This window comes from Monopterus albus, unplaced genomic scaffold (genome assembly GCF_001952655.1).
Source record: "Monopterus albus unplaced genomic scaffold, M_albus_1.0 scaffold7.1, whole genome shotgun sequence".
NCBI classification, from domain to species: Eukaryota; Metazoa; Chordata; class Actinopteri; order Synbranchiformes; family Synbranchidae; genus Monopterus; species Monopterus albus.
In genome coordinates, this window is record NW_018127887.1 from 5,033,199 (window position 1) to 5,050,848 (window position 17,650).

Below are 17,650 nucleotides of genomic sequence, written 5' to 3' on the forward strand. Positions count from 1 at the left end.
TTGAATGTAGTTTGTTAATTAAACATTTTAGGCTACTTGTAATACTTTTGAGAATCCATTTAATGTATTTTTCATTTAAAAAAAAAGTCTACATTATTACAGGTGTCTCTATATTTGTGTCTTCCCCAGCTACACACATAAGGGTCAGATTATTAGGAACACCTCTGAATATAATGTAGTCCAATACAACAGCACCTATAACTATGACCCCAATGATAAACATATAAGAGCTTTATGTCCTGCAATGTCCCTGACTTGAACCAAGTCTTTTCCACCAGACTGGGTCAGTTGCTGTTCAGAGTTGACAGATAAACATAGTGTGTGATGTGGAATGATTTTAATCTTAAATCAGATCACTTTCAAAATATTCAAAAACTGTTTTATGTCAAAGGGAATGTGTTGAACACATCTGTTAGGCCTCAAACAGCGAGTACTGCAATGTAAACATTTAATAGAAGAAAGCTCCATATTAGAAGAGGCTCTGACACTTGTTATAATTTTTATTGGTTGCACCCATTGAACATATTGAATCAGTATTTAATTGAAGCAGTTGATGATTACATCCTATGAAAACAACTGGCACTGGGGTTGCAGATATTGGTATCTAGCTACTGTACTGCAGACACAATTTTCACTACAAATGACCAGATTACAGAGATGCTGCTAGTGTACACAGAGACTATATGCAGACTGATACTGACAGATTATGCAGGATACTTTATAAATGTGTTAGTGTGTTAGCGTGACTGAGTATTGTGGGTCTATCTGGACATCGGTCTCGTCCTGATGATGGCTGAAGAGCTTCATTCCCGGATGTAAATTCGTGTGCACACGACGTCATCTGCCCCAAAGGTCTGTTGGAAACAAAGATATTTCTGTTTTAGACACCTGATGAGGATTAGTTTTTATGTTTAGGTAGCCGGAAAAAAAGTTATTTGCTATTCTAAAACGTTCTGCTTCCTGTCAACAATATTACTGATGTGGGGTTGTAGCTGTTCTATCCATCTGTTTGCTTCTAACTTTGGACAGTCACAGCTATCCTGTGGACAGCTTTTTTAGCTGAGCTGCAGTGAAGAGACAGTAACAAAGATAGAAAACGTCTTTGTGAAAAGACTTTGATTTTGAAAGGTGCCTACTTGATTCATCAAACTCAGATTGCTCAGTCCTTGTGTTAGCTTTTTACACAGCACAAGGGCTGTCGATTTTGGCCCCATCTCTTCCAGTGTAGTCACATTAGAAAGGGACTGCTTCACGGCCAATGTGGAGAGGAGAAATGATATCAGCAGCCAATAACCCTTTCAATCTATGTATGTAAGTGTTGTATTATGACAGACTGGATTAAATTGGTAGCTAATAGTTACAAAATCTGCCACATCTGTGTCTAAATCTACTTTCATTTCCCTTCATCTTAACCTGTTTTGCGCATGGTGCCCGGGAGTTTTGACTGAATAAAAGCGTCTTGACAAATAAAACTGGTCATTTCACTTTCACTGTTCACTTTTTTCCTACAGCTGTTTCTTGTTGTCCTCCGCTGTCAAAGCTGCTGTGGCACCAAAACTAGGTCAGTTGTCTCAGGTGAATGATGATGAGATTTACTTAGTGCTACCATGGCAACAAAGACAAGTTGCATGGCCTGAGAGCTGATTTCATACCATATGCCTGTTTGTAAACTCTACAATAGGATGGATGAATCTGGCTCCACGCTGGTTTTGGGGTTAATGGTGATTAGAAAAAGTCAAAAGCTGGAGTGTAGACACCGTCTGTCTCAGATGATGGTGTGAGATCAGGGGGTGCTGGGGAGAGAAGAGCAGCTGTTGTCACAAGGTGGCCGGATCAATCTCTATTAATGCGTTGTGGCTGCCTGAAGTGTCACCAGAGCGTCAGGCGTTATAACACATTCTGCTTTTATCACCAAAACACCAGATAGGTTTTCTGTGTTCCGCGTTCTTTTCAGTTTGACAATCGGAGCAATGAGGAGCTTCCAATGGAATGTAGAGATACTGTGTAAACACAGAAGAGATTGTTGTGCCCCTCTTCCCAGTGCTTGCTCCTGGCTTGTGATGTAAAGCTCTGCAAACATCCTGTGACAAGTTTTTCAGCATCTAAACCTTCTATATCATTGTTTCAAGCTTTTGCCTTCTGGATATTCAGGAACAACAGAGCGGAGCGTGGGAGCGTTGAGCACTGAGAGGGGAAAGCTGTTGAGTCCCTGAGAGCTGTTCATCCGGTCCGTTTGTCTTGGGCTGCTCCCCTGTACATTGTTCAAGGGACTTTGGACCCATTGACTCCTGCCCATATTAATCTGGGGGTATTACTGTGATGTCAGTGTAGCAGCTCTTCTTGTTCTCCATTCACATCTCCCCGCGGGGTGGATGAAAGTTCAGCTCCTTGGGAAACGAGCTCTCTCATTTCCTTTATGGATGAATCTCCAGGGTGACTTCATACACTCCCTGCCTTGTTTTATTAACCATTTCTCAAACAGAGCACGCTAGCTGCTTGAGATCCCATTTTAATACATCTGGTGTCTTCAGTGCCTCCAGGAGAACAAGCCACACACAGTAACAGACAAACCATACAGGTTAGCCACCCATCAGATTGCACTCTCTCTCTGCTTGGAATAACATTTTGGAGCTAACATTTTAATCTTTCTTTTCTCTCTGTTGAGCCCAGCAAAGACCACACTCAGAAATATCCTTATTAATCTAGTGAAGGTTTGTCTCTGTAAAGTGTTTAATGTCTTTTCTAAGCAGTAATCTATTAAGCGGCTTTCAGTGAGATGATGACTCATTGCTGTGCACCCACCAGTATGAGCTCGTCGCCATTCAGCTCTCTGGTCCAGTAGGTTTTGGGTCCATCTCCAACCACCAGAGTCTGCTGACAGCGGACCTTGTTCTCAGACTCCCAGGTGGCGAGGCTCTGCAGGAGGAGGGACAAGAAGGTGGGAAGATCAGTACGTTTGTCTGAGTGGCACAGTGGTGAAACACCTCCCCAAAGTGTAAGGCTCACTTCTTACTACCAGCCAGCATTAATGATCAGTGTGTTTGTGTGTGCTCTGTTGCACCTGTAATCACAAACAACAGTGAGGTCACACTGTAATGACACACCCAGGAGTGTGTGTTGACCCCACCGCACTAACACAGATTAACTGGAGCTTTTTAACTTTGTAGCAGTGTCAGTCAGACCTCTGCTCTTTGCCAGTCACAGATCAGTGTGTAATCCCTTTAGCCACAGGGCAGCAGGCCTCAGCCAGGCCCCACTTAGGCCTCTCTTACCAACCGTTCCACCTGAGAGGCCATCAACACCCCCCAGCACATGTGGCAGTGTCAGCAGGTGCAGCCTCCTGCAGGTTTTAGCTCCAGTCTGGCGTATGATTGCCACACATGTGGGCAATGTGCTTGTTGCTGAGAGCCGCTACCTCTGTTGCAGTCAAAAACAATTAAGACAGTGATAAGTTTTTACATGTGCTGGCTTTGTACTCCAGCCCTCTAGATTTACAAAGACTGTGAAGTTATTATTCTTAATGTTTACATCCACAGCAAATGTTTTAAAAATATTGCTTGTTTCACAAAGCATCCTAGTTTTAGGGGACAAAACATGACTGCACAACTTAACATAAGCTTAAAGATATACTAGCAACACTTAGATTATGAGCTTTTCTTCAAATTTGAGAAAGGTAATTTATTGTGGCCAAACCAACAGAAAATTGTCACTGGACTCTGAAGTTCCCCTCAATACAATGCAGAATTTTAGCATCTTTCAGCTCATTATTTTGGTTTTTTAGTCCAACTTTACTGTTTAGATTTAAAGTCTCACCACTCTTATGTTGCCAGCTTGTGCTGCTGCCTCCATGTAAAACAAAACAAATGTGATCATGCTTTAAAGTCCTCGAATGTCAAATGCTCTGCTGCAACCATTCTCATTGTTTGCTTGTTTTAGGGATGGCTTGCCGTCAGGGAGAGAAGAAGAAGAGTATTTGCCAGAATAAAACATATATGTTTATCAATTATGATCAAAAGCTTTATGCTGTCCTAAATTTGGGGATGAATGAAGCAAAAGACATATCATTGTCTTAAATACTCTCTTAAGTCACTGTAAATAAAACCACTTTGTGCAGGCGAATGCTGTGATGCTGATGCTCAAACCCTAACAAGCAGATGTGGCAAATGTATGACGACAACGCGACATGTCTGTTTTGTAACAGAAAGGCGTCACGTGGTGAAAAAACCACAGTGAGAACAGTCTAGCCCTGCCCAGTACCCAGCATGCTCTAGGGCACAGACAGAAGGAGTCACACTGTCTACTGGAATCCGAAATAACTTGTGTCTGCTCTGCCTGACTGCAACATGTTGTTTGTACCATAAAACAATTTCGGCTCTTGAATGCTATTTATGCGGTATCACAGGATAGACACACATCCAACCCTTAATACATTTTGTGCTGCACATACATAATTTCAATTTCTCAGACTGCTGGCTGAATTTTGTTGTTGAATTTCACAGTTTCCCTTTCCTATATACAGTATTTCTTTTCCACAAGCATGAATATGAATGCTTTCTGTAGCCCAACAAGGTTTTATTGTTTTGTCCAAGATAGTTGTTACAGAGCAACAGTCCTGCAGTTGTGAGAGATGCAGCGCTTTGCTCAGGGACATTTAAGCTGTCTGTTGACCCCTGGTCACTGTGCTTGTGTCATCGTATATGTTGTTTTGCTCTACACATCTGTCCATTTGTGTGAGAGGGCAACACTGGATTACATGTTAATGCAGTTTACCTACTTGTCCTTACTGACACTGAACACTGATACTAGTTATTTGGCAGAAGGCGATAAACAGATGTCAGCATCTGCACCATTAATCCAAGATTCTTTGGTAGCAGTGTATTTTTGCTGTAACATGCTGTCTCTAAATTCTTAAACTTTGGAGCACTGACTTCCCTCATTGTATAGGTGCAATAAAACCATGAATTGAGTTCCTATCAACAGCATGTTCTAAACCTTTTTACAAAAGGAAAAAATAAATACATAAATAAAAAATGTCTTATATGTCTCTGCCTACTTTGCATAGGAGCTCTCACTGTGCATCAGGATGTGAGAAACCCCCCTCAGGGCCTGAAGAAGTTCAGAGAGAAACTCGTCATCCCATCTCAAGCTGCACATCCAGCTGCACTGACATGAGGATGATACCAATAGGTGAGTCTGTGAGGGGGTACTCATTTTTCTTAGCAACAGTAGCACAGAGAAAGCTTTGCTGACCTTGAATGCATACACAAAGAACATGAGGAGAATCTAAGTGGGAAAAGTTTGAAGGATGACTGGATGTGTGACTGGATATGTGTTCCTATAATGCCATTAATAAATGTATATGGATAACTGTGATATCACGCTTCACAGAAATGAGGTGTACAGGACTTCACATATGAATAAAGAGAAAAGAACTGTGTTGCAGGTGTAGGAAAGCATGAGGAAGGTCAAACAGGGAAATACGAGAGGGCGCCATGAAGTGCATTAGTTACTAGGGTGAAATGTTCACTTTGTTAAGTTTTAAAAAATGTTTTAATCGATAATAAAAAAAAAGGCACCATACCAGCGGTGCCAAGGCTGATGTTAAATACACCTGCACATGATCGATGATACGTTAAGCTGTGAGTTTTAATTCAGTGCTGCACTACAGTTCATGACCTGTTGTTATAATCTGCAGCTCTACCTTGCACTTTCGTCCATCCACTGTCTCCTCATCAAATTCTTCACCGATATGGAAGTTGATTTCCGTGGTGCGCACACTGGTGGACGTTTTGATGTAAAACTGCTCTCCATCCTGATGAATCTCCACATGGGGGTTGGAGGCTGCCGCCACAGCCACCTTCCTCAGCATGGCATTCACTCCTGAGCAAGTACAACACAGGCCAGAGCATCCACATCATCGTTTTTTAAAATAAAAATGAATATAGAGTACATGTGTGTCTAAGAGAGGTAGTGAGAGACAGACACAGATCAGCACAAAAAGTAGACAGAGAGATGAGGTGTTTGGTGTTTGATGACAGGTTGCCTCTTTTTATGTTGTTGGTTTTAGAAATTCCACCAAAACAACTTCCAGTGCACTCTGTTGTCTTTCTGTTCTGCCTCATGCTCGACCCCACCCAGATTTAGATCTCTCTGGGCTGCTATGCCACATTTGATCAGGCACACGACATTAATTATAGCAGCACACACTGGTTGCATATCTTCTTCTACTGGTGTGTGTGTGTGTTTAGATGAAAGTTCCACAAGCTTAAACTTTTCTCAAGAATGACAGAAATGTAGATGTTTAAAACCACAAAATGCTCAGTGGCTCTGACAGAAACCTCATTTAATTTTCAAACCTGAGAAAAATCTGTATGTATGGGGTACATACATACTTACAAAAACCTAAGACAAGGTGAAAAAGGCCACTTAGTCACCACTAATGTCTAACATTTCAGGTGATCCTAATGCTTAATTAGTCTGCAGTTTGTTTTGCTTATGCATTTGTCAACTGCAGTCCCCACCATCTCAGACAAGTCCTACAGAATCAGTATTCTAGCTCAGTAGTGAAATTGTGCATGAACTGTGCAGTCTTTTAACATTTGATCAGACACATAAGCCTGATCTCACTTAGCAAACTGAATCTGATCAAGCTGTACACACTCGGCGTGTTCCTCTGCTATCACTATGGATAAAACTGTCCCCACCTACAGCGTGTTCCTCTGCTATCTGCACTATGGATAAAACTGTCCCCACCTACTGTAAGGAAACCTCCAAAGCAAAAGATAATTAAAAAGATGTTGATGGAAAGTGGTGGCCATGCAGAACAGGAATTCACATTAGTTGCCCATCACAGGTCTCCATTGAGTAAAGCCCTTATGTGAGAGCAAATGAGTGATCTGCTCCAGCAGATGTGGTTAATGTGTTCATGAATGAATGAGGCGCTAAACTTAGAGAGTGACTGATCTGACCAGAAAGGCACTTGCCTTATAAACATCATCAAAACAAAACAATGAAAATGCTGGTGGGGAGGTTCTGAATTAGTTTGGTGAATGTTCTGAGTCAAAATAAATGAAGAACAAACATTTCGAAGCATCCATGTGGTGGATTTCTGATGGGCTTTCAACATAAATGTGTTTGCAGGAAGATTTTGGGGGCTTACTCTGTAATTTTAGGTTATTAAAGAGAACCTTAGCGTAAAGTATACATCTGATATTAATCTTTATTTGTCAGTATGTCAACATATCCTTTGAAAAACCAACAATGCACTACTCTGTCTCTCAAAACCTTATGCCTTTCCTAGTTAGTCTGTGGCTGGCTGGCAGCACCTAGCCCACAGTAAATCTTTACAAACCGAACATCAATACATAGTTTCATGCTTGAAAGAAAAGGGTCAATAATTTCTTAGGACAGCTGGGCATTGTAGCGTTTATCAAATGTAACTCATTGAGGACTAACAGTGCATTTGTTTTGTTGTAGACTAGTTTTATTTGATTTAATAATTTTACTAGTGCACACTATCAGAGCTCTATGACTCCCAGGAATAAATCCCTAATACTCATTCTAGTTGGTAGGATACTGTTTTGTTAGCAATGAGAAAAATGTCAAATATCAGGTATCCTTACAGTGTTTAAACCTCAAAGCAGAAGTCTCTCAGAGCAACAGCAGATTTGCACTTGGATAAAGATGAAATCTTATGTTTGTTCTGCCAAGTGCTACAGCAGTGCACAGCAGACTCAGTTATCATCAAGATACAAAGCTGTTCCCTTTTCAACTTAATTCATCCAGTTTATGCTAAAATAGGAGCCATTCATACCTAAAAGGTTCAAACTGTAATCCAGTTTGGTGTCAACACTTCCTGGAGAGGTGTTGAAGCAGCTCCCTGTTCTCACAGTGAGAATTCTCCCTAAAGATTTCTACAATATTCTGAAAGCACCCAGCCTTTTGCTGCACTCTGTCTGCGCAGTACCGGCGTGACTAAACACTGCAACACAATTGAATGACCCAGTTAAACTGGTTCAAATTTAAACCATCACAATCATCAGTTAAGACTAAGAAGGATTAAAAAACAGGTCACAAGAGAACAACACTGGGCTCCAGGGACCCCCTGGCATTGCTAATGCATGCCCTGCTTAATACTTAACATGAATAATGTTGTGCCCCCCTCTTCTCTTCATGTAACAATACCACGTCTGTTTACGCTGGAATTTATCATCCAGTGTTTTTATATATCTGGTAAAGCCCAGGGATTTCCCTTCAGCAGCATCTCTGGCTTCTTTTCCCAGGGAGTTTTTCCAAACAATATTATGTCGCAAGTCAGTCAAGCTGTTTCCAAGGAACAAGAAAAGCCTTTCTCTATATGGACATGATGGATAGTCAGTCTCATGCAGGGATGTAGGACTGGCTGTGAAGGGGGAGAGGAGTGGGAGGAAAGAGAAACAGAGGGCTTACCCAGGGCTTTGAGAAGTTCATCAAAATTCTCGCTCTTCTTCATCTTCCAGGTGCCGGCAAAGTTAGGCATGTCTGCTGAGGATGAGTGCAAGGGCTGCAGAAGGAACCTGCTCCACGCTGTGATGTCTGTCTCCCCCTCTGTCCTCTCTCTTCTGCTTCCCCTTTAATCTTTCTCACCCTCCTCCTTCAGAGTGTGCCGGTCTCCTCTGCTCTGGGCTCAGCTTCTTGTTCACACTGTTACACCCAGGTGTTGCTCTGGGTATCTTTTTATCTGTTTATTTATTTTAATTCATACAGAAGGACACACACTCTGCTGCTTCTTCGTCTGTGTCTCTGTGTGCTGGCTGTAGCCTCGTCCTTAGCTCCTTTATAGCTTCTGTTTTTAATGGGAGTTTGAGGAGGTCCCTCCCCCTGGAAGCTCCGTCCCGTTAATACAGTAGAACGAGACTGACGTGTCTGCTTCCTCCGGGGATCAAAACAACTAAAGCTGATCTTTTAAAGTGTATTTATAGTTTCATTTTGTCAACTACTCAAATATGTATTGTCATTTTTATAAAGTGGAGGTCGGATAATCACTGACAACTTTTGGCAACAGGGTTCAAAACCTTTTCAAAAAAAGGTCTTTGAACTTTTTATATAATATATTGTTCAAAATGAGTGGTTCAGAAGAAAAAGCTTGTAAACTTTGAAAATGTTTATTCTGGAATGTGCACTCATTAACAGGGACACGTATTTATTATGTATGCATTTAATATACACAGTAAGTGCACGGTGTGACCATTTTGGCTTGCAGCCAAACTATCACACTCAGTTTTTGTGTTACAGCATTTCTGAGGGTGCTGTGTTGACCTTTTTCTTTTTTGTTCTGTACCATCATTGACTAAATAAGTGCAAGATATTACACATATATATACAACACTTTAACGAATTTCAACAAGTTACTCCCAAGCTAAGCCACATGCATGGAACAAAGAGATGGTTTGTTGCAACAATAATAACTCACCTGGATGTTTTCCTGTTGATTTCCTCAGGCTTGGACAAGGAATTGTGTATTTATTACGTCACCTATGCATTGTATTGTATTAATTATTTATTAGTCTGTGTCATGCAATGTAGAATCAGTGTAATCATTTGGGGTTTTGCAACTGCTGAGTTTGAATGAGCTTTGGAGATGCTTTTGTGTAGTGTACTTATTGTGGTGCTGTAAGAAAAAAACAGCTGAGGTGCCCTTGACCAGGTGTTTTAACCTGAAACCTCACGTGAGCTGCTTGACCAAAAATGAAAGAAATGGCTGTAAACTGTGACAAAGTGAAGCTGAGCTTTGTTGTAATCTACGAAGGTGTAAATAAAAACTACTAGGAGAGGAAGGCTGGCCTTCACGGCTTTTTAAAATATTTTATTTATACCTTACCCTTGATTCAAAGTTTAAAGGCACTGGTTATAGCAATCTATCAGATGAGATTTATCTCATTTGAGAACCCCAAAAGGCCTGAAAATGAACCATCATTGTCTTTAAGCCTCAGGATAGCAGAGGTCCCTACCTAGACTGATTTATAATGGATAATGTTAGAGGAAAGTGAACCCAATATGGTGCACAGAGAAAAGCAAACCCGAGTCTGAAGAGTAAGCAGAAACATATCCTAATATTTTGACAGTTTCTGCAGCTGCAGTCTGAGCTCCACATTCTCAAAAACAGATGTCAAGATAGAGTTTCAAGAAAATGATTCCTAGTAAAAAAGTTTTTTAAAAAGTCAGCCACTGTGCTTTAAATAACTCCTGAAGTAAAGCTGAAATGGGATGGAAAGGACATCAATGTGCATCTCCTGACAGCTCAGGACCTGAGCAAGGAAGATGAGAGATGCCCTATTTAAAACAGTATGTGTGTGTGTGTGTGAAAGAGAGGGAGTTTGACTGACAGGAATTTTTATTTTGGCCAATAATGATTCTGGTTCTTATACAATTTTACTGCAGCAGATTTTTGTGCTGATCATCAGTGTACATTTATCTGATCACTTTTATTCTTGTACATCCAAAATTTTAGTATCTCACCAAAATGTTTAGGTTGGTTGAGGTGGAAAAGCAACCACTCAACAAAACCGTCCCTTAACTACATCTGTAGTTGTAGTTTGGTGTGCCTGATAACTGGTAACTGAGTGTACACTGTATCAGTGTATCTATTATGCAGACTTGAATGGAATCTATCATTAGACCATTTATCTTCAGGCACTTACATCTGCTTTTATCAGTTCTGCAGGCAGTAATGATCAAAGTGCTATTTTCAGATGAGTGATTCATTCATGTTTTCAGGCAGATACTAATGCTCAGTAATGAACTTAATGTTATGTCATTGGCTGCAGTATGCTGGAATTATGCCTCAAATCACATATAAACAATATTTAAATTAACTTACTGACACATCATATATCTAATGTTTAGTTGCCAGCTGATTGTTCATTTAGGCATAAGTTGCATAAAACATGGAAATGATTGCCAAATGCCTTTAAAAGTGCCACCTCCTTATGTAATTGTCACTTTCTTTTATCTTATTATATTGTGAGTGAAATCTTAAGGGATTTTAATCTTGGCACACTTTCACTGGAAATTGAAATGTCTAATCCAGGAAGAGGTAGAAACTTTTAAGCGGTGTCCAAGTTTTGAGCCATTTAAATCCATCACTATTTTTGACGCGTGAACCTACTTTAGAATGAAAATTTTAAACATCTGAATTTAGATGAGTGGATTCCTAAAATGCCTGATTAACAGTACCGAATATCATTTTGTATTTCATATAAGGATGCCACAATAACTCACATTACACGTACCTTTGGCGGCGATAGTGCGCTTCATAAGAAATTCACCAACCACTTTAAAATAGCGAAGAAGAAGACAGAGCGGAAGTTACGTCAGGTGTTGACATGGCGTCTCACATGTAAATCACCGAGCTCCAAAATTGTGGTGGAACGTCTTAGGAGATTTTAAGGTACGTGTGTTAATAATAAATTTTAAATTGCTTTTACAAGTGTATTGGCAATACAGTGTAGTAAACTGGGCCAAAAACGGATTTTCAACACTAGCAAACACTTTGCTGCCCACTGGTTGCAGCGCTAACCAGAGTTAGCTTGCAACCGTTAGCAGTTGTGTTTTAGTATACAGTAGTGCTGGTCCGAGGTTCGTAAACAGGTGGATAAAATTTTAACTGCAACTTTTATTTGGGGACCAAGACTGGCGTGCTGATATGAACTATGAGGAGAGTGTTTTAGGTTTTCATTTACTGCACACCTTGTTGCACTGCGCTGAAAAATGTATTCGGTTTCTCTGGATTAGAGATGAAGCACTTTTAAATCGGTGGCTGCTGACTGACAAGTAGCCTTTTGTATGAGACTTCAGCTCTGAATGGCAAACCTGTATTATTTGATCAAATCTGGGGCCTGTACTTGGGTTAATGAAAAAGCCCAAAGACTGATTTCTGTGCTAACAAGTCTCAAGACCTGGAGAAACTATTGTTTGCATTGTATATTGTTGGCTTAATTTTAGATTCTATACTCTGGCTTGTGTTTTATTCATTAAATTGCAACTGTTATACAGTGTATAGTTACCATGAAGCTCCATATTGTTGCTGTTATTCTCGTTTTTTTTCTTTTGTGCATACTGTATTTGTCTTATTTGCTCTTTCCTCTTGAAAACTGAACTGAAATTGATTTGTCTATCTGTGTTTTTAGTGTATTCCTTTATTTACCTTTCTTATGCCAAGTTCAATAAAAATGTTAATTGAAAAGCTAAATAAATAAAAAGCTAACACACTTTCATTTTGTTTTTAGGTTTAGGTAATCTAGTTGACGATCAACTCTGACTACCAGGACCAAAAAAATGAGCACTCAAGTAACTAACAAATTCACATTCAAGTCACACTGAACATTCAAACATTGTAAATAAATAAGTAAATAATAATAACTGTAAGCCTGTGCTTTCATTTCAGTACAGCATCCTTTTCAAGCAAGAACATGGTGAGTAGTGTTAGGGTTAAACAGATCTCACTGTTGAACTGTGTAAACCTCCTAATTTAACAAGTTATGTTATACTACTACCACATTTATTGAAACTGTTGTTATTCTGACTTAACATAAGACAAGTAATTGCCAAAAAATATAAGAAGAATGAAATATATAGCAATACAGTAATCAACAAGTATTGAGGCACAGACTAACACATTGTTGGTTTTGTTGTGTATCTATGGGATTTGTTGACAATAAAGCAAAGGTATAATAATGCCAGACTTTTCCTTTAAATAGCTGTTTACAACCAGCACCTGTATTTAGAATGCTGACTGTTTCAACTTGTTTCCTCTCAGCACACGATGACGCTATCTGGACGGCAGCATGGGGTAAAAGTGAGGCGGATGGGTCAGAAACTATCGTCACTGGATCACTGGATGATACGGTGAAAGTCTGGAAATGGTGAGTGTTCTGTTTAACTTGGCTCCTTAAGAGAATGGCATTAAAGTCACCATTCCTGCAGCTTCTGTTGTAGTTGATGTTCTTTTCTCTAACACAACTTAAGATTTAATGACCAATCAAAACCAGTACAGCAGATAAGGTGCAAACATTACAATAGCATATTTCTAAAAAAGGGACAGAGACATCAGATTTTTTTTGTAAACGGGTTATATTAAAGAAAATGAATAAAGACATAACACTCATTAATCACAGTAGTGTGCAAGCAGTTGTTCATGAGGCTTTACATTCAGCTCACAATGAATAAGCACAGATTTTAGTAATGTTTGTTAAATGTGCTGCAGAAATAAACTCGATATGATTTGTGTTGCACTGTCGTGCAGGTCGGATGAGAAACTGGAGCTGCAGTGGACTCTGGAGGGCCACCAGCTGGGTGTGGTGTCAGTGGACATCAGTCACAACGGAGCAATCGCTGCCTCCAGCTCCCTTGATGCTCACATTCGTCTGTGGGACCTGGAGTCTGGAAAACAGATTAAGTCCATGGATGCTGGACCAGGTAAGGCCAGGCCCCAGTAGATCTTTTTTTTTTTTTTTAAGTGATTAATTTGCACTGAGTGGTAGGATAGCACTGTGATCACACTTCCTTCAGCTCTGTATCTGACTATGTAGAGTTGAAATGATTGACTCCCAATTCATTGGCTGATTGACAGAAAAATAAAAAGCAACTATTTTGCTAATAGATGAATCATTTGTGTCAGTTTTCAAGCAACAGTAGCAGATTTCAACTTCATACACAAACTTTTAAATAACTTGGCTCATAAATGTATACTTATAAAAATATAGTTGATTTTACCTTGTTGATGTGGCCTTACTGTGTTGAGTTCACTGCATACAGTTGAGTATTGAGATAAGGCCACTGCAAAGGAAGCTGCCACCCAGTTTGGCCTCAAAACAATCCTGTGGGGAATTGCAACTTGTCTGTGCAGCACACCAAGCTTGTTAGGTTTTACTCTCACCCTTCAAGAACTGTGTATCTTGAACTGAGCTGTACTTCATGTAAATGTCATATTGCCTTTTATTAATGATATTCCATTTCATTCTGTGCTTGGTCTGAGTCAGTGGATTGAAAGCCGTTTTCTTCCTGTTTGGACATACTGTACTTTGGCACAGTATGCAACTCAGCAGGGCAGAGAGTAGGTTTAGAGTTTTCTTCAGAGGCAGTTAGACAAGATACATGAGCTGTTAGTAACCTTGAGGTACATGTTTATAGTTTGCATATGGATACGCACATTATAAAAGCAATGACTAGGTGATACGTGCTTTTGTGTGTTGTTGAATACATATGATGAGTTCTAACCTCCCTCTGTCTTTATGCTCTTCTCTAGTTGATGCATGGACAATTGCCTTCTCCCCAGATTCTAAATACATCGCCACAGGAAGCCATCTTGGCAAGGTCAACATCTTTGGTGTGGAAAGTGGCAAGAAGGAATATTCCCTGGACACTCGAGGGAAATTCATCCTGAGTATAGCTTACGTAAGGAAGCAGAAATTGTCGTTTTGGTCGACTGGGCGGTGCCTTCACCAGCCCAGTCTTGTAATGGTTGAGACCTCTCAGCCTTGGCTTCACATCTCATTCTGAGTTTTCCCTCATTCCACCAAACTGTTTGTGTATGTTTAACTATTAACTTTTACTATCCATCTCTGAAGGTAGATTTTAAAAGCCTGTCTCTAATTGAGTAAATTGACATTAGTTAATGTTTCAATCTGACTTCCTCTTCAGAGTCCTGATGGAAAATATTTGGCGAGCGGAGCTATCGATGGAATCATCAACATCTTTGACATCGCCACTGGAAAGCTACTCCACACACTGGAAGGTAGAATCAGTGGTTAATATTCATCATTTTGGTGTTTCTAACACTGTAACTAGCGATTATTTTTATTAGCAATTAGTGTTTGTTTTTGTTTTTTTGGTCGATGGCTAAAGCATTCAATCTATTCAATATTAGAAAATAGTGAAAAACGTCCATCAAGAGATCCTCAAATGAACCTGCTTTGTTCGTGCAATGGTTGTCAAAGATATTCATTTATAATGATATAAGTCTTATCCTTTTAGCATGGATCTAACAGACTTGAGGACCTTTGCCTTGAACATATGCCAGCACATGAAAATATATATATATATTATTTCAGCAAAACAAACATACACAAACTTGTAGGTTAGGTGTTAATGATGAACAGCCTCAAATTCAGGGATATTTGCACTGCCAGACAACCATGTTGCATCTTTCACAACAGCACAGATCATCTGTATGTGAAGACTGTGTGATTGCATCTCCTCTGTCTCGTCAGGCCACGCCATGCCCATCAGATCCCTCACCTTCTCCCCGGACTCCCAGCTCCTGGTCACAGCCTCGGACGACGGCTACATCAAGATATACGATGTGTGAGTGGAGGCTGGCAGCTAGTCTGGACTCCTGACATCAGTTCAATTCTTTAGATAAGATAGAGCTTCATTCGTCCATTTTTAGGCCAAGGAAAGGCAACAATAAAAATCACAGAAGGAAAGGAAAGGGTGCAGCAGTGTTACGTTACTGATGATACAAATTATAAACAGAAATACACAACATGAATGCTTTAACAGATTCCCTGATATTGTTTTGCAGGCAGCATGCCAACCTGGCTGGTACCCTGAGTGGACATGGATCCTGGGTGCTTAATGTGGCCTTCTCCCCAGATGACACCCACTTTGTCTCAAGGTAAAACAACTTTAAACTAATTAGCTTAATGCTGTTTACATTTGGTTGAATTTCTGGTACTAATACATTACATTTCTGAAACATTAAGTTGAGAAAAAAAAATGGCACACCTAAATCTGTAGCCATTGTTTTACTGTGGCATAGTACTGTACATAGAAGAGAATATAATGGACAGTAGCAGCAAAGTTTCCTGTGTGCATTAGGAGGTTGGCAGAAGTGTCTGTGCACCTCCATGAGCTTTCTCTCTAGCTGTGAAAACCTGTTTTCAGCTCACTGTGTCAAGATAAACAGAGCAGGTCAGAACGTACAAGGTTTGATTCTAAGATGAGCTGTGAAACATTCTAAATGTGTGTGTGCTCCGCTTCTTCTAGCTCGTCTGACAAGAGTGTGAAGGTTTGGGACGCCAGCTCCAGGGCATGTATCAACACTTTCTTCGACCATCAAGACCAGGTGCGTCTATTTCACTAAGTGCGAAAATCTGTCTGGTTTAGGTGCTGATGTGTTGGGAAATCAATATGACCAGTGTGAAGGAATGGCCCCTTACTCAGCCCGTCTCCGTTTCAACTTGGGCAAAACGAGTAATCCCAGCTGTCAGATCTCGTGGGAAGTTTGATCCATTCTCTAATAGAGGCTCTGACTGAAATAGCACAGCTCCTCAGAGAGGAGGTCAGAGGCAGTTCAGTCGGTCATTTGTTTTTGTGTCATCACTGTGCAACTACAAAACCAGAAAATCTACAGGGACAATTTGCTGCTCGAGCTTTGCTTTGTTCTTCCATGTAGAACATTGTTTCAGCCCTTGTCTGCTTAGTTTCTAATTAGAACGAGGTGCATATTTGAATTTTTGTAAAAATTTGAGAGAACATCCTTGACCATTTCATATTTAATGTGGATGCCTGTTTGTGCAGCTGTGGGCTACGGGCTGCCTTAGTTGAAGCTATAATGTGTGAAGCAGAAGCAACAGAAAGTAGAAAATCTAGAAACCATTCAAATGAGCTCATTTAAAATGCAGTATTTACTTTGAAGTGCTGTAATGGGGCCTGGTGTTAATAAATCTGGACTGTGCAGCTTAGTTCAGTTGTATGTATTTTTATTTTTTTGCTTGTATTCTGTTAGTAAGGTATCCTTTGGTTACATGAAAGGCACTTATAATCAAATGCATTATTATCGTGGTGTCCCATCTGTAAAGACAAAAATTCAAGAATACATGATTTGATGTCAAACTGCCTGGATCCTAGTTATCTCTCTGTATTTACTGTATATACTGTATAATAGTACACGGGGTTACTGAACTCATGTTTTGCTCCTGTCGTCCTCAGGTGTGGACCGTTAAGTACAACAGCACAGGCTCAAAGATCATTTCAGCTGGAGACGACCGCGCCATCCACATCTATGACTGTCCTATGTGATGGACATCCAGTACAAGCTACAGGATGAGAAGACCCTCAGAGCTGTTTACTCTAATCGTGGAGTGGAGGATGGTAAATCAGGGAGGGAGGGAGGGGTGGGAGCCAAGCTGTAAATGGCATGGATTATTTTGCACTGGACAGTCAAATAAAAGGGGTGTTTTTTTTTATACTTTTGTAGTATTTGAGTTTTGTATCAGTGAACCAGTTTAACAGAGCTGTGGATTACACATGATTGTAAAGAGAATGTCTTTAGGTTTCCCTGAAAGAGACAACAGGAGGTAAAAGATGATCAGACAGGTAAAACATGTAACTGATATCAATAGACAATACTGTTGAATAATTAAAATGGAGTAGAAATGGCTTTATACACTATCAGAAAATTTCCCCATTATGATTAAATACATGCTTATTGTCTTTTACTGAAATTTTAAAAATTGTGTGGTCTTAGTGCACATTTATTTGTTATATATTTAGTTACATTTCTGATTTGTCTGATAACCTTTTACTACCTTGTCAGTTTTGCAGCTTTGTTTAGAGACGTGACTTTGGCCTCGGTTAAATTTATTTTAACAATATTTTTAACTTTTTG

The 17,650-nt window shown here is 40.0% G+C and overlaps 2 protein-coding genes across 2 annotated transcripts; one reads left to right on the top strand and one right to left on the bottom strand.

Moving 5' to 3' along the window:
• Positions 1–469: 469 nt before the first annotated feature.
• On the bottom strand, positions 470–8,804 carry crabp1a (cellular retinoic acid binding protein 1a). Its single transcript, XM_020624206.1, has 4 exons — positions 8,449–8,804; positions 5,702–5,880; positions 2,803–2,916; positions 470–854 (listed from the first exon to the last, which is right to left on the bottom strand). The coding sequence occupies exons 1-4, from the start codon at positions 8,516–8,518 to the stop codon at positions 804–806; spliced, it is 414 nt and encodes a 137-aa protein (XP_020479862.1). The 5' UTR covers positions 8,519–8,804; the 3' UTR covers positions 470–803.
• Positions 8,805–11,304: 2,500 nt separating this feature from the next.
• Positions 11,305–17,407, top strand: skic8 (SKI8 subunit of superkiller complex). The gene is made up of 11 exons (XM_020621079.1): positions 11,305–11,428; positions 12,267–12,327; positions 12,425–12,452; positions 12,797–12,902; positions 13,283–13,455; positions 14,285–14,433; positions 14,680–14,773; positions 15,249–15,342; positions 15,563–15,655; positions 16,027–16,105; positions 16,972–17,407. The coding sequence occupies exons 2-11, from the start codon at positions 12,316–12,318 to the stop codon at positions 17,059–17,061; spliced, it is 918 nt and encodes a 305-aa protein (XP_020476735.1). The 5' UTR covers positions 11,305–11,428; positions 12,267–12,315; the 3' UTR covers positions 17,062–17,407.
• Positions 17,408–17,650: the final 243 nt, after the last annotated feature.